General features: G+C 44.5%; 2 protein-coding genes, 1 long non-coding RNA gene and 1 pseudogene across 3 annotated transcripts; 1 reads left to right on the forward strand and 3 right to left on the reverse strand.

The window, feature by feature from the left end:
* Positions 1–11,302, forward strand: part of LOC112890538 — a 28,574-nt pseudogene extending 17,272 nt beyond the window's left edge.
* On the reverse strand, positions 5,540–5,966 carry LOC112889807. Its single transcript, XR_003228203.1, has 2 exons — positions 5,852–5,966; positions 5,540–5,758 (listed from the first exon to the last, which is right to left on the reverse strand). It is a non-coding gene; the product is annotated as an uncharacterized LOC112889807 (long non-coding RNA).
* A 580-nt stretch (positions 11,303–11,882) lies between the features above and the next one.
* On the reverse strand, positions 11,883–12,407 carry LOC112890539 (putative 12-oxophytodienoate reductase 5). The gene has a single exon (XM_025957416.1). It carries the CDS (start codon positions 12,405–12,407, stop codon positions 11,883–11,885), a length of 525 nt encoding a protein of 174 aa, XP_025813201.1.
* A 215-nt stretch (positions 12,408–12,622) lies between these two features.
* LOC112889664 (putative 12-oxophytodienoate reductase 5) lies at positions 12,623–14,219 on the reverse strand. The gene is made up of 2 exons (XM_025956409.1): positions 13,737–14,219; positions 12,623–13,618 (listed from the first exon to the last, which is right to left on the reverse strand). Exons 1-2 carry the CDS (start codon positions 14,074–14,076, stop codon positions 12,837–12,839), a joined length of 1,122 nt encoding a protein of 373 aa, XP_025812194.1. The 5' UTR covers positions 14,077–14,219; the 3' UTR covers positions 12,623–12,836.
* Positions 14,220–22,768: the final 8,549 nt, after the last annotated feature.

Consider the following 22,768-nt stretch of genomic DNA (forward strand, 5'->3'; position numbering starts at 1 on the left):
TGAATTACTTCATAATAACCTGTTTTTAGGAATAATGAGCATGATTTTTTTAATTTGTACAGATGGACCGGCAATGGATGCACGGAAGCCGGAGCACCTCGGCGTGGATTCAGGGTTTAGATTCTTTTCTCAAGGCAGCAATGCAAATAGGTCGCCAAAGGGTTTAATGTGTTGTCCATGCAGTGTTTGCGAAAATAAAAAGGAATTCCAGAAAAGAGAAACTCTATGGAATCACCTGGCCTTAAATGGTTTCATGAGTAACTATAGCCTTTGGACTAAGCACGGCGAAGTTGGAGTTATGATGGAAGATAATGAAGAAGATGACGATGGTGATAACAATCTTCCAAATTGGGCATGGGTTCATAAAACAGGTAGCTTTCAAGATGAACCAATGGACGAGGATGAAGCAAATGTTGCACAAGAGGAGCCACCTGACGAGCTAGGTCAGGCGTTGCTTGATGCATAGAAAGACAGTGACACTGTGAAGGAGGCATTAAAGTTTGAGAAGATGTTGGAGGATCACAAAAGGCCGTTGTTCCCTAGTTTGAGAAGAAGTTGGGTACCACGCTAGAGATGCTGAAATGGAAGGCAATTAATGGTGTCACCGATAAGGAATTTGGTGAGCTATCAAAGATTGTAAAGAACATGCTTCCTGAGGGTAATGAACTGCCGTCAACAACATACGAAGCTAAAAAGATGGTTTGCCCTCTTGGATTGGACATGCAGAAGATTCACGCATGTCTTAACGACTGCATCCTGTATCGCGGCGAATACGAGAACTTGGAAGCTTGTCCTGTTTGCAGCGCATTGCGGTATAAGATCAGACGAGATGATCCAGGTGATGTTGATGGGGAGCCGGTAAAGAAGAGAGTTCCCGCAAAGTTGGTGTGGTACTTCCCTATAATACCACGTCTGAAGCGCTTTTTCAAAAATAAGGACAACGCTAAGTTGATACGGTGGCACAAAGAAGACCGTAAGGAGGATCACATGATCAGACACCCAGCAGATGGGTCCCAGTGGAGAAACCTTAACCGAGAGTATCCTCAATTTGACAACGACCCAAGGAATATAAGATTTGCTCTAAGTGCGGATGGAATGAATCCGTACGGTGAGTTTGGCAGCGCTCATAGTACATGGCCCGTGACCCTATGTATGTTCAACCTTCCTCCTTGGTTATGCCTAAGGCGTAAGTTCATCATGATGCCGGTGCTTATAGAAGGGCCAAAAGAACCTGGCAACGATATTGATGTGTTCCTGCAACCCTTGATGGATGATCTCTTACTGCTCTGGAAAGAAGAAGGTGTACATGTGTGGGATGAGTACAAACAGGAGTCTTTCAACCTCCGAGCTTTGCTTTTTGTATGCATCAATGATTGGCCTGCACTTGCAAAACTTTCGGGACAGTCGAACATGGGATACATGGCCTGCACCCACTGTTATGATGAAACCGATAGCATTTATTTGAAACACTGTAAGAAGTGCGTATACATGGGCCATCGCCGATTCCTTCCTACCGATCACCCCCTAAGAACCGAAGGGAAGCATTTCAAAGGAGAGCCCGAAACTTGTCGTAAGCCTCTGTTCCGTAATGGAAAGCGTGTGTTCTCGATGATCAAGGATGTGAAGGTAGTATTTGGAAAGGGTCCCGGTAGCCAACCTGTTCCGAAGGATGACCAGGGACATGTTCCAATGTGGAAGAAGAAGTCTATATTGTGGAACCTACCTTATTGGCAAGTCTTACAGGTTCGCAACGCAATTGATGTGATGCATCTGTCGAAGAATCTTTGCGTCAACCTACTAGGCTTTCTGGGAGTGTATGGTAAGTCAAAAGACACATTGGAAGCAAGGCGCGACATGTGGATGCTAGCTGGACGACAAGGCTTGCAACCCGAGAAGAGAGACAAAGGACGCCACTATTTAAAACCTGCCAGCTATAATCTGAGTAAAGAGGAGAAGGAAAGCATGTTCGATTGCTGGAACAGTATCAAGGTCCTGTCTGGGTACTCCTCAAATATACAGGGCATAATAAATGTGAAAGAGAAGAAAATCCAAAACTTGAAGTTCCATGACTGCCACGTTCTGATGACACAATTACTTCCGGTTATACTGAGGGGTGTTCTACCGGAAAATGTGAGATTGGCAGTTGTAAAGCTTTGTGCATTCATGAATGAAATTTCACAGAAAGCAATTAATCCAAATAATCTAATAAAGCTGCAGAAAGACATTGTCGAATGTCTTGTCAGCTTTGAGATGGTCTTCCCACCTTCCTTCTTCAATATTATGACACACCTTCTAGTTCATATTGTGACAGAAATAACTATTCTGGGTCCTATTTTTCTACACAATATGTTCCCTTTCGAGAGGTTCATGGCAGTATTGAAGAAGTACGTGCGTAAACATTCTCGCCTAGAAGGATACATTGCTAAGGGCTATGGAACCGAGGAGGTTATTGAGTTTTGCGTTGACTATCTTCCTGATCTCAATCCGATTGGGCTCCCCGTGTCACACCGTGAGGGGCGACTAAAGGGAAAAGGCACACTAGGAAAGAAATGTAATGTGCACATCCCTTGTAGTGAATTCAGCCAAGCAAACTTCACGGTTCTTCAGAATTCATCCAAGGTGGCTCCATATATTGATGAGCACATGAATATTATACAGTCTAAAAATCCACAAAAGAATCTTTCTTGGATTACACGCCAACATATAAAAACTTTTGATGGCTGGTTCAGACGAAAATTATTGGGCAACAACACAGTTGATCAAAAACTTCAATGGCTGGCTAGGGGACCATCAATCACTGTCTAGCAATACCAAGGGTACGAAATCAATGGGTATACATTTTATACGAGAGCTCAAGACAAAAAAAGCACCAACCAAAACAGTGGTGCTCGTATGTGTATAGTAAACAATAATGAAGAAAAGAACAACTACTATGGTGTCATAGAGGAGATACGGGAACTTGAATATGGACCCATAGTTGTCCCTTTATTTCGTTGCGAATGGGTAGCTGGAGGAGGCGTAACGAAGGACCGGTATGGGATGACCATAGTTGACTTTAAAAAGATTGGATATAAAGATGAACCATTTTTTCTAGCCAAGGATGTGACACAAGTGTTCTATGTGAAGGACATGTCGAGCAAACCGAAGAAGAAGTCAGATAAGACGCCTGAAGCAGACAAGGCTGGAAATGAGCCGAAACGGCACATAGTTCTTCCAGGAAAAAGAAAAGTTGTTGGAGTTGAGGATATTTCGGACAATTCGAAAGATTATGACCAGATTGATGACCTTCCTCCATTCTCAGTTGACGTTGACCCTAGCATCCTCTTATCCAAAGAGGACACACCTTACTTACGCTGTGATCACGCTCAAGGCACTTTCGTCAAAAGGAAGATTATCAATGTTCCAGTAGATAATGATAATGAGTAGTATTTTTATATAAATTATGTATTGAATTCTCTCAATCAGTGATGTAATGTAACGCACCGCATCGTATTTATCTCATTTCTTGATACTATTTCTCCAATGATGACATAATATCATCTTCAGATAATATTATATTTTTGCATGGTATAAATATTATTTACATTCACTAATTTTGCATTAATAGAAGCATTGAAACATTAAATTACAAACAAATAATCAAGTAATATGCGAATTGATTATATCATTGTATAGGCTACTATTGGAAAGTTTTTTGAAGAATTTTGCATGGATCAAAATGAAATGTTTTCGATTTATTATCAATAACAGAAACATATACACATATAAACCCTTTACGCTACACATAATTGATAATGGTTGCATATTCGTTAATTTACTTCAATTACTATTATTATTGTGTACATATAATTACTATAATTATTGTGTAGCTAAAAATAAGATATAAATTTTTGTTATATTATTCTAATTATTAAGCCTATGTTGAACAAATTTATGAATACTACAAATTTAGTGTAAATGGGAACTGGCGTGGTCAGTTCCCGTGCGCCAATTCCCGCGCGGATGGTACACGTTAGTGCCGGCTAGTAATACCAGCCGGCACTAACTTGAGCACGTTAGTGCCGGCTAGTACCACTAGCCGGCACTAACTTGCCCATCTGACATCACGTGGGCGGGTTAGTGCTGGCTGGTAATGTCAGCCGGCACTAACCGCGCCATCCCCCCAACAAATTAGCCCCTTTGCCCTTTCAGATCGACGTCGCCCCCAACTTACCCGCCGCCCCGACGTCCTCGCGCCATTGCTGCCGCCGCCCGAAGCTCCGGCCGCCGCGCACGTCGTCTTCCTCGCGCGTGCCCGTTCCGCGCAGCCCGGCCGCCCGGCTGCCCCTGCCGCCTCGGGGTCCTCGCGGCACTGCTCTGCGTCCTCGCGCCCCATTGCTGCCGCCGCCCGAAGCTCCGGCCGCGGCGCACCTCATCGTCCTCGCGCGCGGCCCGTTCCACGCAGCCCGGCCGCCCGGCTGCCCCTGCCGTCTCGAGGTCCTCGCGCCACTGCTCGGTGTCCTCGCGCCATTGCTGCGGCGCCCAAAGCTCCGGCCCCCACCATCGACCCCTCCCTCCTCGCCCTCCGATCGCAAAAACGGATTCGCGGTGAGCACCTTGTCCTCTACGGGACATTTTTCACGTTTCCATAGATGCATCATCTTACATTGCGTAATTGTAAGACAAACTTACAGTCTAGTTGACGCCCAATTTGCCTAGCATCACGAACTGATTAATGAATTTTTTTTGCAACAATGTGTTTATGTCCAGATCCACAAGGAAATGGAGTTAGCAAAATTCTCTCTGAATACATTTTAAGAAAATATTGTCATGATCATAAGTGAAGAAGTGTTTTTTTTCTGTCAAGAGTTATTGTGACAATACAATACAAAGGAGCAAAACAAACTGTATATTGAAAACTTTGATCAAGAATGGTAGAAGTAGCAAATGCAAAAATACTGGTCAGTGCACTAAAAAGAACTAATTAGTGATAGAATGTGACAGCACCAGTAATTTGAAGTGCAGACATGACATAAATCCAAAGTTACAATTTTTACGTGGTCTATATATCTAAAACATATTGATGCCAAAATTCAAAAGTTTTGGGCAGCTGGTGACAACCATTTGTTAATGAACGAGGTACGTCATTTACATTCCATACTGTCTTTGCATGCTTGTACAACAATCAAACCAGCCAAAACAGATGTGGTGTTATAAAGATTATATTTACATACAAAAGTGTAAGGCCTAATAAATACAAACATGAAAGCTCTTACCATGAACTGCTTGATAAATGATAAAACATGAAAATGAAACAAGTCCATTGACTATTATTCTGGGATGCAACAAAGTTAGTTTCAAAAGGAACATCTCCGTTACGTGCATCACATAATGAAATAGATGATGATGGCACACTATCTTATGATATGGTCCTAATGTTGAGACAAAAATGATGCATTTGCATGCAGTAAGGGCCAGCTACAAACTTATCTCATAGCTTAAAAAAAATTGTATGTCTCTGTGGTATGTTTATTAATAAGAAAATGAAGAAATAAAAAAATTAAAACAGTAATACAGACATAACCATTAAAAATTAAACCTCATTTGTAACTAGTGAACTTGCTGTCTCTAGTTCAATTGATATTGCAGAAAATTAGACATAGCAAGATTGCCAACACTGCAACTAAAGTAGTGTGTGTGCGTGCAAGTGTGTGAGCTGTCCCAAAAACTCTTCAGGCTAAAGCTCAGCTTGATGATGTATTTGCAAAATTTCCAGAGTCTGTCCATAAAATGGAAAACAAAATTTTCTTAGAATCACCAGACAGTGAATGAGAAGTTAGCCAAATTAGAAAGGTATTGAGATGAAACAGACCTGCTACAACCCTTCATCTCGAAAAACTAAAGACATCCTTTGTACCCTGATAGTTATCAACAGTTTCAGGATTAGTTAGTCCTGTCCTTTCCTCGTATTTCTTCTCTAGGTTCTTTTTTTTAAAGGAAATAACAAGGAAACAAGTATGAGTTCATGCACAAAATTGTAAAATATTAACTACTACATGAAAAATTGTAAACATTGGCCAAATCCACCAAAACTAGTGTGTACAATGAAAGAACCTACTAAATCGTTACAAGCAAGCCAATCCTTCTATAGATGAACAAAATAAGCATATAACCAGAAATCAAAGCACATAGCCTTGCACACACGATGATAGCATTTTAATAAGCATTGTACATCTAGTGAGGTCAATTTAACATAATGACATTACTACCAATTTTTTTTAGATAATGGAAGAATGCCATTACTACTACTGACGGGTGTATCATTATGTGGCTGCTCCTAGCCTTGCACACACAATTTAACATTATGTGGCTGCTCCTAGTCTCATTGGCATGTTAATGATATCTATAATCGGGTAATTTTCAATGAACCATCAACTTGATGACGCATTCAGTTGACTTTGAATCTGTCTTTATACATACTGTATCTCACTTCACTCTTAAGTGCATTAAGACAAATGCAGTCTAGAGAAATGCACCTTCAATAATTTATGGCATGAGTAATTTATCATGGAACAGGCACTACTAGTGATTTGCTAATGCACTATAATCATGCTTCTTTACTTCGCTTTCAGCAACTGAGCACACCTTCAAGAATATTCTGACCAGCCTCCCCAAGCCTGGAGGTGGTGAATAGCAGAATTCTGATGGAACCCGGGCGCTCATCAATTCAAGGCATGTGCTCCATCCCACTGAACTGCCCTGCCATTCAAGCCATTCAGTTATCACCTCGCAGCATCTGAGATGCCATTCAGTTGACACCGCCAATGATAATAGTAGTGCTAATAGAATTGTGTTACTACTTTCAGTCATGGAAGATGATTGATGTTTCAGGGTCTTTGCTCCTATATAGTCTGTATGGTTTGATCTATCATAAAAGATGTGGGCATGACTTTTGTTAATTGTTAACCTCGCGCGGAGAGGCGTCTGTTAATTGTTACTAAATAATTCTTTTCTGTATATATAAATTCAGGAATTTATTTTGTTCAGTTGTAAAAGATATTAACTATTTCCTTTATGATTATGGTTGCTTTGTTTACTCAGTTGTAAAAGATATATAAATACATACATTTTATTAGTACTAGAAAATACTTAATGTTTTTTTATTGTTTCGGGTAGTGGAAATGGATCCTACGGACAGCCAAGACAAGTTAATGCACGAGCTCATTTGTGGTAGTACTGGGCACATAGCTCCAGAGTTTCATGAGGACGAGAATGATGGCAGCCAATTTTTAAACTTGCATTATCATGGCGACGAGGAGCAAGATATTAGTGGGGAGGAAGAAGAAAATGTCGAGGAAGCCCAGGTATGAAATTTAGTGATTCTTTCAGGCATCAGGATAAACGTTTTGTCAATACCTGCCGCGACGTCCACTAGTTGCTAGCAACCCGCTTGATAAATTTGCGATTCTTTCAGGCATCAGGATCGACGAAGCCTAAACAGAAACGTGGCTCCAAGAGGAAGATGGTAGGATGTACGACCATCACGGAGATCAACGAAGCAACCGGCGAGCCACTAGCACCTGGTCAAATTAAGACGACCTTTGTAAATCAATTGGGATATCTTGTTAGGGAGAATGTCCCCATAAAGTACAAGCTTTGGAAGAGAAATAAAGTCTCTGATCGACCTGAAGATATCGTGCCAGATTCAGAGAAAGATTTGTTATGGAAAGAGGTGTCGTTGCACTTCAACTTTCCCCCAAGCAAAGCTGACAAAGTAAAGGGATGGGCATTTAAGAAGATGGCAATTCAGTTCGGCTCGTTCAAGAAAAAATTGGTGGAAAACTTTGTCAACAAGGGCCTCACACCAGATTTTGATAAAGTCTGGAAGAAGCAACGAGAGTGGTGGAATGAATTCGTGAATTACAAGCGCAGTGCTGACAGCATGGCAGCCTCGATTCAAGGCAAAATGAATGCTAGCAAAAAGACAAACTTCCATAGACTTGGGCCTGGAGGTTATAAGGTTGCTGTTCCGAAATGGGAAAAGATGGAAAATAATTTAATTGCAAAAGGAATCGTAACGCAGACCTTGAGTTGGCCCAAACGAGCAAGGTATTACTTCTATGCTCATGGAGCCACACTAGACCCCGACACTGGAATGTTTGTGACTAGCGACGTACTAAGAGAGGCTGCCCAAAGACTTGACGACGCAATGAGGCGTACGGAAGAAGGAACCTTCCAGCCCAACAGAGAGAATGACGAGCTGACTTACGCTCTTGGGAATGCGGAACACACTGGACGGACCCTAGGCGTAGGCGTAGTTCCATGGAAATATGGCTTTTCCGGAGATCTCGAAACCTACCGAAGCCGATGCAGAAGCAAGGCAGTAGTGGCAGAGAAGATCTGTAGCCTAGAAAACCGGATAATGTCACTTGAGGCAGTAGTTGGGCAACGCTCGGACCAACCAGCTGCCAATGTGGAGTTCAGCACCCCTTCTCAGCGTCGTAGCAGTGTTGCTTCCACAGAGCACCCTACTTTGGGTGCCGACAGGATGAGGGACCCCATCGACGACATTGCCGTTAGGACCCAGTGTGAGCTTCTGGTTCTTTATGGTAAAAAGCTCAAAGTTTGTGCTGAGGGTTATGCGGAAGTCCAAGAAGAAGGCAGGACAATACATTGCCAGCCAATTCCTGAAGGATTCGCCGGAGTCTTTGTTGACCGAATTACTGAAGAACGCTGGGAAGACTTGGACCTCCCGATCCCTATAGGTCCTGAAGAAACAGAACTACAACATGCCGTACACACATGGATTGCGTGGCCAAAGCGCGACATAAGATTGGTGCAAGCAGCCACAGATTCCGCTCGGTGCTCAAGGCAAAGATCACCAACGCCAGCTGATGACAGGAATCCTAGTGTTGGCCCACCTTCACCACCGCCTGCACGGGACCCCAGCATGGATCCGCCATCACCAGCCGCACAAAGCGAGCCAATTTCGGCATCATCACCAGCCGCACAAAGCGAGCCAATTTCGGCATCATCACCAGCCGCACAACAGAATCAGAGTCAGTGACAGAAGGCATACACGGTACCTTCGGTCCCGCCATCTCATAAGCAGCAAAGAAAGAAGAAAGCGAAGGCTCCAGAAGAGAAAAAGGCAGAAGAATCGTTTGAAACCTTCTTGCTGAAGCGCAAGCTACTGAGGGAGGCTGCGAACAAGAAGCCAGAAATAGATCCGGTTGCGAAGGCACACTTCATTAAACACTTCATTAAAGATCCCACCAAGGAGAAAGAAAGGGAGTCGGATTATGATCGGCAGATCAGAAAGTGCTACAACAACCCCAAGAATCGACGGATCAATGCAAAGACCGTTCCCCAGCTCGGAGAGCAGTCCAAACAATCGATCCCTCCGTTGATAGTGCCGTGTGAAGAATGTCCTGATGAATCAAGAGATCCATTGTCCATGGCTGGGATGATATTGCAAACTGATCTAACAAGAGCTCAATTGCTTGGGGAGGCCCTACAGAATGCCCGCGGCAGGAAAAAGTTTGTACTTGGTGAACCTTTGATATGGCCAGAGTTGCTACCATTCCTACCAACGAGAATGGCCGAGTTACACAAATGGTATGCCGTGCAATCTAAAGCTAATGAATTAGAGATGTTCCCAGCCCGGATTAAAGATGAGCATTTCTGGCGGGGGGCAGGTGAAGTATATATCGAGTTTGAAGCACTTTACGATTTATACCATCAAGATGCCCTTGACAAGTCTCTCGTGAGTGTATGGTGCATGTGAGTATTGTCTCTCGTTTCATTATTTTTAGCCTTGTGTGTTGACTGATCCCCGTTTTTCTTGTGTCCCGTAGGTCAAAAATTCAAATTTGCCGAAAAAAGAACTTCCATAACGTCGGGTTCTTCGACCCCGATATTATACACGAGAAAACGGTAGAGCAAAACCCTGAAGAAATAGTCAATATTATATGCAGGAGGTTGCGTAAGAATAGCATGTGTCCCTTCATTCTCTTGCCATACAACCATCAGTGAGTCGTTCTTTGTTAGGCTCTTTTTTTCAATCCCTTCGTATTAACAATACTATTTAATAACTATTTTAATCAACATTAATTGGTTATGTGTATGTATATGCACAGCTTTCATTGGATATTGCTTTGTATTCGGATTGACGAGCACAAGGTCTTGGTGTACGACTCGTTAAGGCAAGATAAATCAAAGTACCAAGATCTCATCGAGGTGGTAAATACTGCATGGCGTCGCTACCTCCGCAAACACATAGGCTTGCCCATAGGTGAAATCGAGTCTCTTTGTTGGGTGACTGATTTTCCAGTATGAATATACTCTCGCTACTAATGTCATTCGCAATAAACATCAGAAAAATTCTATATCTTAACCCACATTTGTCCATAGTGTTGGAGACAGGGATAAGGAAACAACTTATGTGGATACTACGTATGCGAGTGGATCAACACTTTTGCAAGTGAAAAAGGGCAAATGACAGTGGAGGCATTCAATGTACGTGAGCACAATCACATCTGCTCATCATTTTAATTCATTATCTTTTATTCTCATGTTTTTATCGAAAAATGTGACAGCATTGGCGGATGAAAGAAGAACTCGATGAAGTCATAAATCCTAAGGGCGAATTTTATGGCGATGTCCGTACAAGCGTCGCCGAAAAAGATCCGACGGGGAAGCTGATAAATTACTATAGTTGATGTTCTTAATAATTTGTAATATCTCAAGTACTTTTAAACTCCTAAGTGTTCCATACATGATGAATATATATATATATATATAATATTAGTGTAATATGCTGTCCTAATATTACTGTGCAATGCAAAAAGTACGATTATGTAGTCGCATACGGTAGAAATACGCATAGCCATACGTATAAAAATGAAAAACAAAAGATAAATAAGAAAAAAGATTTAGTGCCGGCCAGTTATACCAGCCGGCACTAACCCTGCTGCCAGGAGCCGGGCCGGGTCGGGCACGTTAGTGCCGGCTGGAATTACGGACTGGCACTAACACTAGCCCTTTAGTGCCGGTCAATATAGCCGGCACTAACGTCTGACACGTTAGTGCCGGCCATTTAGTGCCGGTCACAGGGACCGGCACTAAAGCTCCCTGTGACCGGCACTGATGTGCCTTTCTCCGGCAGTGGAGGCTCTTTTTGGCCAATCCGGACTTACCCAGAAGATTTGAACTGGACACATCTTTGAATAAGTATGACCGCTCTACTTTCATCACTCGGGATCCTGTTGTTGGCTACACAGACTATCCTTTTCTTGAAGACTATCCATGCTTAATGATGTAGCTCATCGGTTGATGACATGGTTAATTATTAATAATGCAGTCATTAGAGTGGCCTGAGTTGTAATCTCAATACTGATATGGTTTAATATATGTGAACTACTCCCAGTCATATTTATTTGGTTTCACTGGTTCATTAGTGTGGGTTTGCGGCTGATTTTGATGCAAATTTGAACTCGGGGAAAATATACGGATAACACTAGTAGTTCGTGAACCATTTCCTTTTTCATTTGGAGAAAACCTGATGTTCAAAAATACATGGATAACTTCTGCCTGAACTAAAACCAGAATCAGACAACGCTTGCATTCAATTCCTCGTGTCCCTTTGTGAACTTCTTCACTTCATATGTTCATAGAATCAATAATTTATTCCAGCACTTATAGAATACATTATTTCTCTGCACATATATATAGCAAATAAAGAGTGAAGTAAACAAAGTGCATGCTACAAAATCCTGAGTGCAAATCAATTGATGGTTAATGCATATCCGAAATCAACCATATGTATTGCATGAATCATGCAATTATTTTCGTTTTGAAAAAAAAGAAATCTTGAACTGCATGACTAAGCATGAGCTTCTGACTCACAAGTCATAATGATCATCCTCAAGGAAAGGATAGTCCGTGTAGCCAATAACAGGGTCTTGTGTGTAGAATGTGGAACGGTCATACTTGTTCAATGGTGCACCTAGCTCGAACCGCTTAGGCAGATCTGGGTTAGCCAAGAAAAGCCTCCCATAAGCCACGAGATCTGTGTAGCTATTGGCCACTACCTCGTTGCCTTCCTCCAGGTCATAAGCTCCGGCGGCAATGAACGTTCCATTGAAGATCTTCCGAAACGGCAAAAGCCCATGTGGAATACGCCTCTGATCATCGGCAGCAAACATGCCATTGTAGGATAGTCGAGGCTCAACCATGTGGCAGTAGATGAAGCCGTCATGCTTATTGAGCTGCCGCACCATATAGCTGCCGAGCGCCACCGGGTCGGAGTCCACGCATTCCATGAACTCGGTGAATGGCGACAACCTCACGCCGACGCGGCTCGCGCCCACCTCGCGGACGACGGCGTCGACGACCTCCAACCATTTTGTGTAATTGCTGATTTGCATCGCCCAAATTGGCTCCGTCCTCGGTTTGGTTTCACTCTCTGCCATTTTCACAGTAGCCTTATCTGTCAACGTACTGTTGTACTATAACGCTGCTTCGGTGAGCTGGATATATATGCTAGAGTTGATTTGAGTTACAGAAGCTAAAAATTATAATCTCTGGAAAGAAAACAAATTAAAATACGTCAAATACAACTCTAGTACCACCCGTTGCGAAATACAAAAAAATATAATACATATTTATTAAATTGGAAGCATTGTGTACATCCAAACTTTTATAAATAAGAAGAAAACAAATTACATCAAATCACACACATCTTCTCACAGATTTTTTCTTTTCGATCTGTGTATATAACAGATCGATGATGAACATGGGAATCAAACCTGTGCGTGCTATGAATCACGCACGTTATTTCTCAGAAATACTTATGCTTAAGCTTGAGTAGCGGCGTCATTGCTATCCTCGTCAAGGAGCGGGTAGTCTGTATAACCAACAATAGGGTCCTGCGTGTAGAAGGTGGAACGATCGTACTTATTCAGCGGTGCACCAAGCTCAAACCTCTTGGGTAGGTCCGGATTGGCCAAGAAGAGCCTCCCATAGGCGACAAGGTCGGTGTAGCCCTCAGCCACAACTTTGTTGCCTTCCTCTCGGTCATACCCGCCAGCGGCAATGAACATGCCCTTAAACGCCTTCCGGAAAGGCAACAACCTGTGCGGGATCTGCCTACGGCCATCCACGACGGCCATCCGGGGTTCCACCATGTGGCAGTAGAGGAACCCATCGTGCTTGTTGAGCTCCTTAACCATGTAGTCGGCGAGCGCCGCAGGGTCGGAGTCGACACAATCCATGTAGTCGAGGAACGGCGACAGCCTGATGCCCACACGGTGCGCGCCCACCTCACGGACCACGGCGTCGACCACCTCCACGGCGAAGCGGCACCTGTTCTCGAGGCTTCCACCGTACTCGTCGTCCCGGTCGTTGGCGCCGTCCTTCATGAACTGCTCGAGGAGGTACCCGTTGGCGCCGTGGATCTCCACGCCGTCGAACCCGGCCGCGATGGCGTTCCGCGCGGCGCGCCTGAAGTCGTCGACGATCCCCGGGATCTCGTCCGCCCGCAGCCGCCGCGGCTTGGAGTACACCATGCCGGGCTCCGCATCCGGGGAGATTTGCCTGTCCGTGCTGGAGATGGGCGCCTGTCCGTCAGGCTGGAAATCTGCCGTCCGGTTCACAATTATTCCACAAGAAGATTAGCAACACAAGACCAGTAATAGTTCAATCACGCATACACTAGTTGATAGACAATTTGTGCTCGTAATGAGCATGGAACTTACCGTTGGTGGAGACCCTGCCGACGTGCCACATCTGGCAGAAGAAGAGGGCGCCCTTGCGGTGGACGGCGTCGACGATGGGCTTCCACGCCTCGACCTGCTCCGGAGTCCAGATGCCGGGGGTCTCCGGGTAGCCCTGCGCGGTGGCGGACACGCCCGTGGCCTCCGTGATGAGGAGGCCACCCCGGGTGGCGCGCTGCGAGTAGTACACGGCGGCGTGCGGCTGCGGCACGTTGCCGTAGGACCGGCAGCGCGTGAGCGGCGCGAGCACCACCCGGTGGGCGAGCTCGAGATGCCCCGACTTGAACGGCGTCAGCAGCGGCATCGCCTCCTGATGCACCATCCTGTATGAGCCTCTCTTGATCGGTCGGAGGTCGATCGACGAGGACGGCGGCGCCGCTGATGCGAGTGGTGGATTGGGAGGGATGAGACAAGCTTTTGCTCTCGGCTCAAGCTGTGCTTCGTTGCTTCGCTTTGCTCGTTTGCTGTGCTTGTGTTTGGTGTCTCCAACCGGGCCGGGGTGCTCGAGTATTTATACGCGTTGGGGTGGACCCAGCCGGCGTGACGGCTTTGCATCTTCCCTATCGAGACCTGACGCCGTTTCCTTTGACTTTGCCTCATTCGGTCGATTGGTTGGTTCCGACCCCTTGGTTCAGTCGTCACCATCTCCGTCATCCGCTTGGTCTCGGTTGTGGGGCTTAGCAGCCACACGATGATGCCCTGTTTCGTCCGAACGCCGACGACACGATGACGTAGCAAGTACGTAACGTAACGGTACATTTGTGTCTGACGGGAACCTGTATGCAGCCATACAAACCGCACGTGTGAGGCGGGGTGCTGAATTTGGTGCCAATCGACAATCGTCATGAGCAGGAGGTGACGTCACTAGTACGTGAAAAAATCGTAGCCTTTAGAGATCTCATTTGCAGATCATGACGTCCTACTGTTGGTGACGGACCCAGTAACGAAGAACATTTGCTCCTTTTTTTGCAAAAAAGAAAGAAACATTTGTAGCTAATTTTTTGGATGGTGCTAGATTACAGTTGTGCTTGAGCATAACAGCCTAAAAAGAGAGAAATTTCACGGAGCACAGCCAAAACAGTTGATCCTATATGTCCAAATGTCAAAGAAATTCCATCCACACCAAGCATGCTTGCCATTTGTCTTCGTCGCTTATCCCACATGCATGATGGTTCACTTGTTTCAAAACAATTACTTTACTAACCGAAGCAAAATATTCCGTAGTACAAGGATGAAATTTTTTGTTTGCCCAAATAATTTCTATCACGAGGTTTAGATATTGTTAATTATAATGTATGCTTGGTTGGTTCTCGATCAGATATTTTTTATATTTTTGCCCTAAAATAGTATTTTAAATTAATCCCCTAGTCAAACCCGGGAGCAGAGCTGGCTTGTGATTACCGATGTAGAACCAGCGCTTTTCCAGCCGAACAAACTACTCGGTAACTTATATTCAATGTAATTCTGCTCCATCTTCTGCCTCAATTGGAATCCAGCCCCTCTGATTACACTGATGTTAGTCTCGCTGGGTTGGGGTTTTAAGTAGAAGAGGTAGCGAAAAAGATTGTAACGTGGCTCGATGCCAAGGAAAGCTTCGCATAGATGGATGAAGATTGAGACGTGCAAAATAGAATTTGGGCTCAAATGGTGAATCTGAATACCATAATAGTAGAGGAGGCCTCGGAGGAAATTAGAAGAAGGAAGAGTCAAACCCCGTTCAATGAAAATGAAGTGCTGGAAAAGAACAATTTCGTCGGTATGTTCATAAAGGGCTTGTTGGCGCCAAAAATTCGCTCGGACGATGATGATTCTCCACTCTCAACACTCCGACCTGGGGGATCTATTTAGCTCTAGTGCAGGTTCTGAATCTTGAGACTCGTGGCATGCCAGTCAGTTTGATCCTGCAACTAACAAGATAGATAAAAAGAGCCAATCGGCCAATAGGCATATGTAGAGATATTAGCTGATGTCAATAGGATTTTGAACAATCGGCTATATGTCTAATGTAGGTCCTGACAGATAAATAATGATACGAACCAATCGGCTGATATTGATACAGAATATTAAATCTAGGCTCGATGTTTAAAACATACATCGGCTGAGAATCCGATGTAAAAATAACTTATCGGCCAGTTCCCCGATAAAAGCCATCGGCTAGCAATCCGATGAGGATGAAGCGATAAATAAACATCTACCTTGTCGCAAAAGAACCACCAAATTGATAATAATTAATATATCATCACCACCAATCGGATCGGACCTAACGAAGACAGCATTGGCAGCAGGGCGATAAACTAAAGGCTACAAGCCGATGAATCTAGTTACGACAAGATACACGTGCAGTAAATGCTCAAATAAGACCAAGATAAAAAAAACTATCGACTAATGAGAATTAATCTGGTGCTTTCAATAAAAAAATTAATCTTTTGCTAATAGCAATGCGACGGATTCAAAAGATATAAGTCGATAGATCTAAATAAGGCCAAGATAACCATCATTCTATCAGATCTAGCAACAGGTCAAACGATGCAGCCTTACAGATATGATATGAATTGATAACTGGTAGGCAAATATACCAACTGCACAAAATGATGCAGCCTTGAACAACACCAGTATAGCCAATATAATTGTTAGGGCCGGCGGAACTTATTACTTACCCTTTCGCTGGAGATCGAAGAGATGCAGCCCCACGTCAGGTGTCAAGTTCCACCGGTGATAAAACCCTTGGAAATGAGGATGGCAATGCGTCGAAAGTTGTATTGTATTGATGGAGAGATAAATTACAATGACCCCGGTGTACATATTTATACCCATAGGTGAATACTAGTCCTTGTTCGATACGACACAAACTCTCCTAAAGATAAAAGAAAAAATAAATAACTCTGCTCAATTAATAGATAAATCTAAACTGTCATGATGTGGTCTCCACGGTTCCTTCTTTAACTCGATCTCTTTTGAATAAATTTCTATTGGTTCGTTGACTTCTTTCCTTGATTGACTTCTTTCCTCGAATCCACTAAGAATTTTATCAAATTTTGGTGTTAATAGGGCTGGATCATTCCCGGCTGGGCGCCACAAGACTACCTCCTTGCTCTGAAGAAGGCCCTCATTTACTAACAACCGCAAATCGGCTTAAGGGCACTTACTCCGTTTCCACGCGTCGTTGGATGGGGCCACAGCCTTGGCCTCCTTTTTGCCTCCCTTGCCAGCAGCTTTCTTGTTACCCATTCTTAATGTCATGAGCCTTTTAACTCGTATACACTCGGAGGCTTGAGGAGAGGGGATGAGGAAGGGCACAGAGGATAGGGGCGGCACCAGCGACTACTCTGGGCTGGTGGAAGGAGGAGGTGGAGGTGACGCAGATTTAGATCTGGAAATAGCGGCGGCTCTAGAGCAGAGGAAGGTGAAAGGCCTAAGTAGTGAAAGTGAAAGTGTGAATTAACCCTAGGTCACCGCGCGGTTAAATAGCCAGCGGCGGGCTCAGGGTCACCCTACAGAAGCTGAAGAGTTTTTCTTAGGATAAGATTTGATTTTGAGCCGTAATTTAGTGTTTGTTTTGGGAAAATTATTTGTTTAACCATTTTTTCATATATTCTACTCCAAAAAATAGGTTTTCAAATTTCTAACTCATGTACATAGTTTAACCATCAAAAAAATTTCTTAAAAATATTCTACAAATACATGTCACGTTCTTTTACTTCATCTTTTGGATTTGGATTCAAGGTTTGGAAGCTGCAGGGCACGTATCATCAGTGACTTATTTTTTAAATTTTTTGGAAGATAAAGATCAGAAGATTCAAGACTAATTTAACCCTCAGCATTCTTCGATTCAACCTAAGGCTCGGGAGGCTACTCCATATGGAGTGTGATTTTCATCGCACCCCATACAGAAGATTATTTTTGAAGATTTAAAACTACTCGGGGCATAAGCACCTCATAGCCTCGAAAGCAGCCAGAAGGTATTCGGAACACATATTCAAGATGAAGTTTTGAAGAACCTGAAGATGACTTCAGAAGTACTCGAAGACTCGACTACGAAGAGCTCAGGGTTTGTCAGATCTGGGACCACGAGACTGCTTACGTGGCATAGATAATTTTAGGATAAAGGATAGGGCATGTCTCATATCTTATATCTGATGTAATGTATTCAGACTCGAGTAGAACTAGTCGGTACAGAAGGAAAGTATCCGAGTAGTACTTGGGTAGGACTCCTAAGCTTGTACCCGGCTAGGATATCCGTAGCCCTATCTGTCGGTGTTTTACCGTCACGCCCACCAAGAGATACCCCCGAGGTGGTGAGTTTGTAGGTAGGGTGTCACCGAGATCAGGAACTCGAAGGTGCAAGGAACACAAGGTTTAGACGGTTCGGACCGCGGAGAGCGTAATACCCTACATCTTGTGTGGTTTGTGTTGCCTTAGATGGTGATCTCCTCTGTATGGAGGGGGTCCCTATCCGCCCTTATATAGTCTAGAGAGACAAGTTTACATGGAAGTCCTAGTTGGGTACAAGCCTAGGAGTCCTACCCGAGTACTTCTCGGGTAGTTTCCTACCGCATCTGACTAGTTTCACTATTATACGGGTAGTCCTACTATACTACGAGTAGTTAAAACTGATATAGAGAGTGGTCATGTCCCATCCCGTATCCTAGGAAAAGTACGCCACGTGCATAGTCCTGTGTGCCCAGGTCTAACAAGCCCCCAAGCTCTTCGTACTCAAGTAATACAGGCATTCGAGTACTTCTGAAGGCGTCTTCGAGTTCTTCCAAACTTCATCTTGAAGTTGTCTTCCGAGTACTTACTTGGCTGCGTCGAGGATGTGAGGTGCTCATGCCCCGAGTAGTTGTTAAGTCTTATTTTATATAAGGTGCGATTAAGCTCGCACTCCATATGGAGTAGCCCTCGAGCCTTAGGTTGACTCGTAGAATCAGGCTGAGGGTCAATTTAATCTTAAACCTTCTGTCCTTATCTTCCAACAGATTTGAAAAATAAGTCGCTGACACGTGTCCCGCAGCCTCCGAGCCTTGAATCCAAATCCCCAAGGTTTTGGAATAAAGGATCCAAAGAATCATAGCATGCAATATATGACAGTAAAGATTTAATAGTTAATATGGGCAAATCGGTTCAGTACTTTTGAAAACCTCTTGTTTCGGGATAAATTCCCTGAAAAAAATGGTTAAACAAATAACTTCTCCAAGAAATGTCCGAAATTATCACTCAAATCAGTCTTTGTTCCCTACGTCAATGATTAAATAAGACCTCTAGGCAATAATCTGAAAAACCCCTTATTTCAGAATAAAATCTCTGAAATAATGGTTAGCAATCATCTACCCAAGATAAATCTTAAAAAGCCTCTTGAATCGGGTATTTTTTAGTAGTTTTACAGCATCCAGCGTTAAAGCATGAGAGCTGTCCCTGGAGGCACGCTGAGTGCCTTGTTACATCTAGCACCCGAGCCAAGGAGCTAGATGAGTAGCATAGAATATACCTAGTAGTCAGTGGCGCCAGCCCTCGAGCCCAGGCATCGGCCAAGTAGCCGCTGGACCTTGAACGGTCGATGGAGCCGTCGTAGCCAGAATCGATCCCGACTAGAGTTGTAGGCAAGACAAGTAGTCGAAGTAGTCGAACAGGTGTAGAACTAGTTGTAAACCAGTAAAAATGCCTTGTTATGGAAGCGAGGCCCTTGAGTAACACAAGATACTAGTCGGAAGCTAGTAATCTGTTACTGGAAGTATAGGATCAAGGCTCCTTCAGCAAACTTGCACGTAGTACGAGTCGTAAACTAGTAAAATGGAGTTATATTGAAAGTATGAGTGCGAGGCCCATTCAGTAACACAGGATACTTGTCGGAAACTAGTAATCTGTTACTAAAAGTATGAGAGTGAGGCCCCTTTAGCAAACTTGCGCGTAATACCAGTCGTAAATCAGTAAAACGGAGTTGTATTGAAAGTATTAATCTACAGTCAGCAATAGAAGATATCCTGGTTGATCAAGGATGAAAACGGCGTAGATGCTCGACATTCCAAGAATTAGGAACCTCCTGGCCATCAGGGAAGTGTAAGCGATAAGATTCAGGGCCTGTAACCTAGTGGACTACGAAAGGCCCTTCCCATGGCGAGTTAAGCTTGTGTAACCCGGTATCATCCTGGATTTGTCGAAGAACCATATCTCCAACATTGAAAGAGCGTCGTTGAACATTCCGGTCGTGGTAACGACGGACTCCTTGTAAGTAACGGGCCGACTGGAACAAGATGTTGCATCTGATTTCCTCAGCTGAGTCGAGCTCAAGATGTCTTGCGGTGTTAGCCTAGCCTTCTTCAAACATCTCCAGTCGAGGAGACTTTCACATCACGTCAGCTGGTAATATAGCTTCAGACCCGTATACGAGGAAGAAAGGTGACTATCCTGTGGCTTTGCTTGGTTGTGTGCGAAGCTCCAGACTACTGATGAGATCTCATCGATCCACTTGCCGCCCTTTTTGGTGTTCTCATCATAGAGTCTTTTCTTCAATCCATCAAGAATCAAACCGTTGGTGCGCTCAACCTGGCCATTAGCCCACGGGTGAGCCACTGAAACGTATTTGACTTTAATGGAACTATGTTCACAGAAATCCCAAAACTGATGCGAGTGGAAATTGGATCCCAGATCTGTGATGATGGTGTTGGGGAAGCCAAAACGTGTAGGATATCGCAGATGAAACTAACCACTCGATATGTAGAGAGCGTTGCAATTGGCTTGTACTCGATCCACTTGGTAAACTTGTCGATGGCCACCAACATGTGTGTAAAATCACCTGGCGCGGTAGTCAGAGGCCCTATCATGTCTAGGCCCTCGCATGCAAACGGCTATGAAGGTGGTATGGTGATGAGATTGTGAGCTGGAATATGGGTCTGTTTGCTGAAGAATCGGCAGTTTGTACACCGGCGAACGAGTGCTTTGGCGTTTGCCAAAGTAGTCAGCCAGTAGAAACCAGATCTAAAAGTCTTGCCGACTAGTGTGTGAGAAGCCGCGTGATTCCCGCAGACGCCTTCATGAATCTCATGGAGTATATCTTTGCCTTTCTCCATGCGGACACACTTCATGAGTATGCCTGATGCTGATCCACGCTTGTACAGATTACCCCCGACTAGAATGTAACCTTTACTGCGCCTTAGGATGCGAGTAACTTCAGCGCTTTTTGGGTCGACGCGGGGGGTAGTTTGTGCTCCTGGATGTAGTCGATGAAGGTCACCCTCCAGTCGACCTCGATCATCAAGACCTTTTGGGGGGTTCCTTTGGACCCTGAGTGATGGAACTTGAGTCTGGTGCCTTGATGGAAGGGTGATGCAACTCGTGAACGAAAACTCCCGGTGGGACGTTAGCTCGATCAGAACCCAGTTTGGAGAGCACATCCGCACCCACATTGTTTTCGCGAATCACATGGTGGATTTCCAACCCCGAGAACTTGTTCTTGAGCTTGCGTATCTCCGTAACATACGTGTCCATGGTGTCCTTGTTGACGTCCCACTCCTTGTTGACTTGTTGGACCACCAGAAAGGATTCACCATAGACAAGTAGCTGCTTGATTCCCAGAGAGACTGCCAGGCGTAACCCGTGCAATAATGCCTCGTACTCAGCTTCGTTGTTAGAGACCTCGAATAGTATTTGGAACACGTACTTGAGTTGTTCTCCTCTCGGACTGATGAAAAGTACTCATGGGCCACCACCACTGAGCTTGAGTGAGCCATCAAAGTATATGACCCAATGCTCTCGCTGGTTGGCTGGGGTTTCCACTTGGTTTTCTCACCACTTCGCCATGAAATTGATTAGTGCCTGCAACTTGATGGTCGTTCGGGGCTTGAAGTCGAGGGTGAGTGCTCCCAGCTCCATGGCCCACTTGGAGATGCACCCAGTGGCATCCCGATTGTGGAGGATATCCGCCAATGGGACGTCGAAGACCAACAATATGTTGTATATGTCAAAATAATGGCGAAGCTTCCTAGAAGTGATGAGTATACTGTAGAGTAGTTTCTAAATTGGGTAACGAACCTTGGATTCAAGAAGGACTTCGCTAATGAAGTAGACTGGTCGCTGCACCCCAAAGGCGTGGCCTTCCTCCTGGCGTTCCACCATGATTGACGTATTGACGATGTGAGTAGTCGCAGCAGTGTAGAGTAGCAGGTTCTCACCTGGTTGGGGAGCTGTCAGGATAGGGGGCGACTGCAAATGGTGCTTGAGCAATTTGAAGAAGGGTAGTCCCTATTCTCCAAGTCGGAAGATGAATCTGTTCAAGACTGCCATGCAACCTGTGAGTTTCTAGACATCCTTGATAGTTCGTGGAGCATCCATGGCTGTGATGGTGGTGACCTTCTCCAAGTTTGCTTCAATTCCTCGGTGACTAACAATGAAACCAAGTAGTTTTCCTTGTGGCGCGCCAAAGACGCACTTCGTCAGGTTAAACTTCCATCAAAACTTCCGCAAGCTGTTGAACGTTTCCTCGAGATCAGTGATGAACTCGTCGTGTGATCTGGTCTTGATGACCACTTCAGCCACGTAAGCTTCAACGTTGTGGTGTAGCTTGTCCGCGAGGCACAGTTGGAAGGCCCATTGATAGGTGGCTCCTGCGTTCTTCAACTTGAATGACATTATAGTGTATGCATATACTCCAAAGGGGGTGATGAACGCCATTTTGATCTGATCTTCCTCCTTGAGAGCTAACTGGTGATAGCCCGAGTAGCAGTCGAGAAAGGAGATTAGGACGTAGCCAGTCGTAGAGTCGATGACTTGGTCGATACGTGGGAGCGTGAAGGGGTCCTTCAAGCAGTGTTTGTTGTGATCAGTATAATCCACACACATTCTACATTCATTATTGTTCTTTTTCAAGACTAGTACAGGGTTAGCTAACCACTTGAGATGGTACACTACCTTAATAAAATCAGCCGCGAGTAGTTTTGCTAGCTCCTTCTTGATGGCCTCCATCTTATCGGGGGTGAAGCGTCGTAGTCGTTGCTTCTTTGGAGTGGCTTTAGGGTCAACTT

Source organism: Panicum hallii, chromosome 4 (assembly GCF_002211085.1).
Source record: "Panicum hallii strain FIL2 chromosome 4, PHallii_v3.1, whole genome shotgun sequence".
Classification (NCBI taxonomy): Eukaryota; Viridiplantae; Streptophyta; class Magnoliopsida; order Poales; family Poaceae; genus Panicum; species Panicum hallii.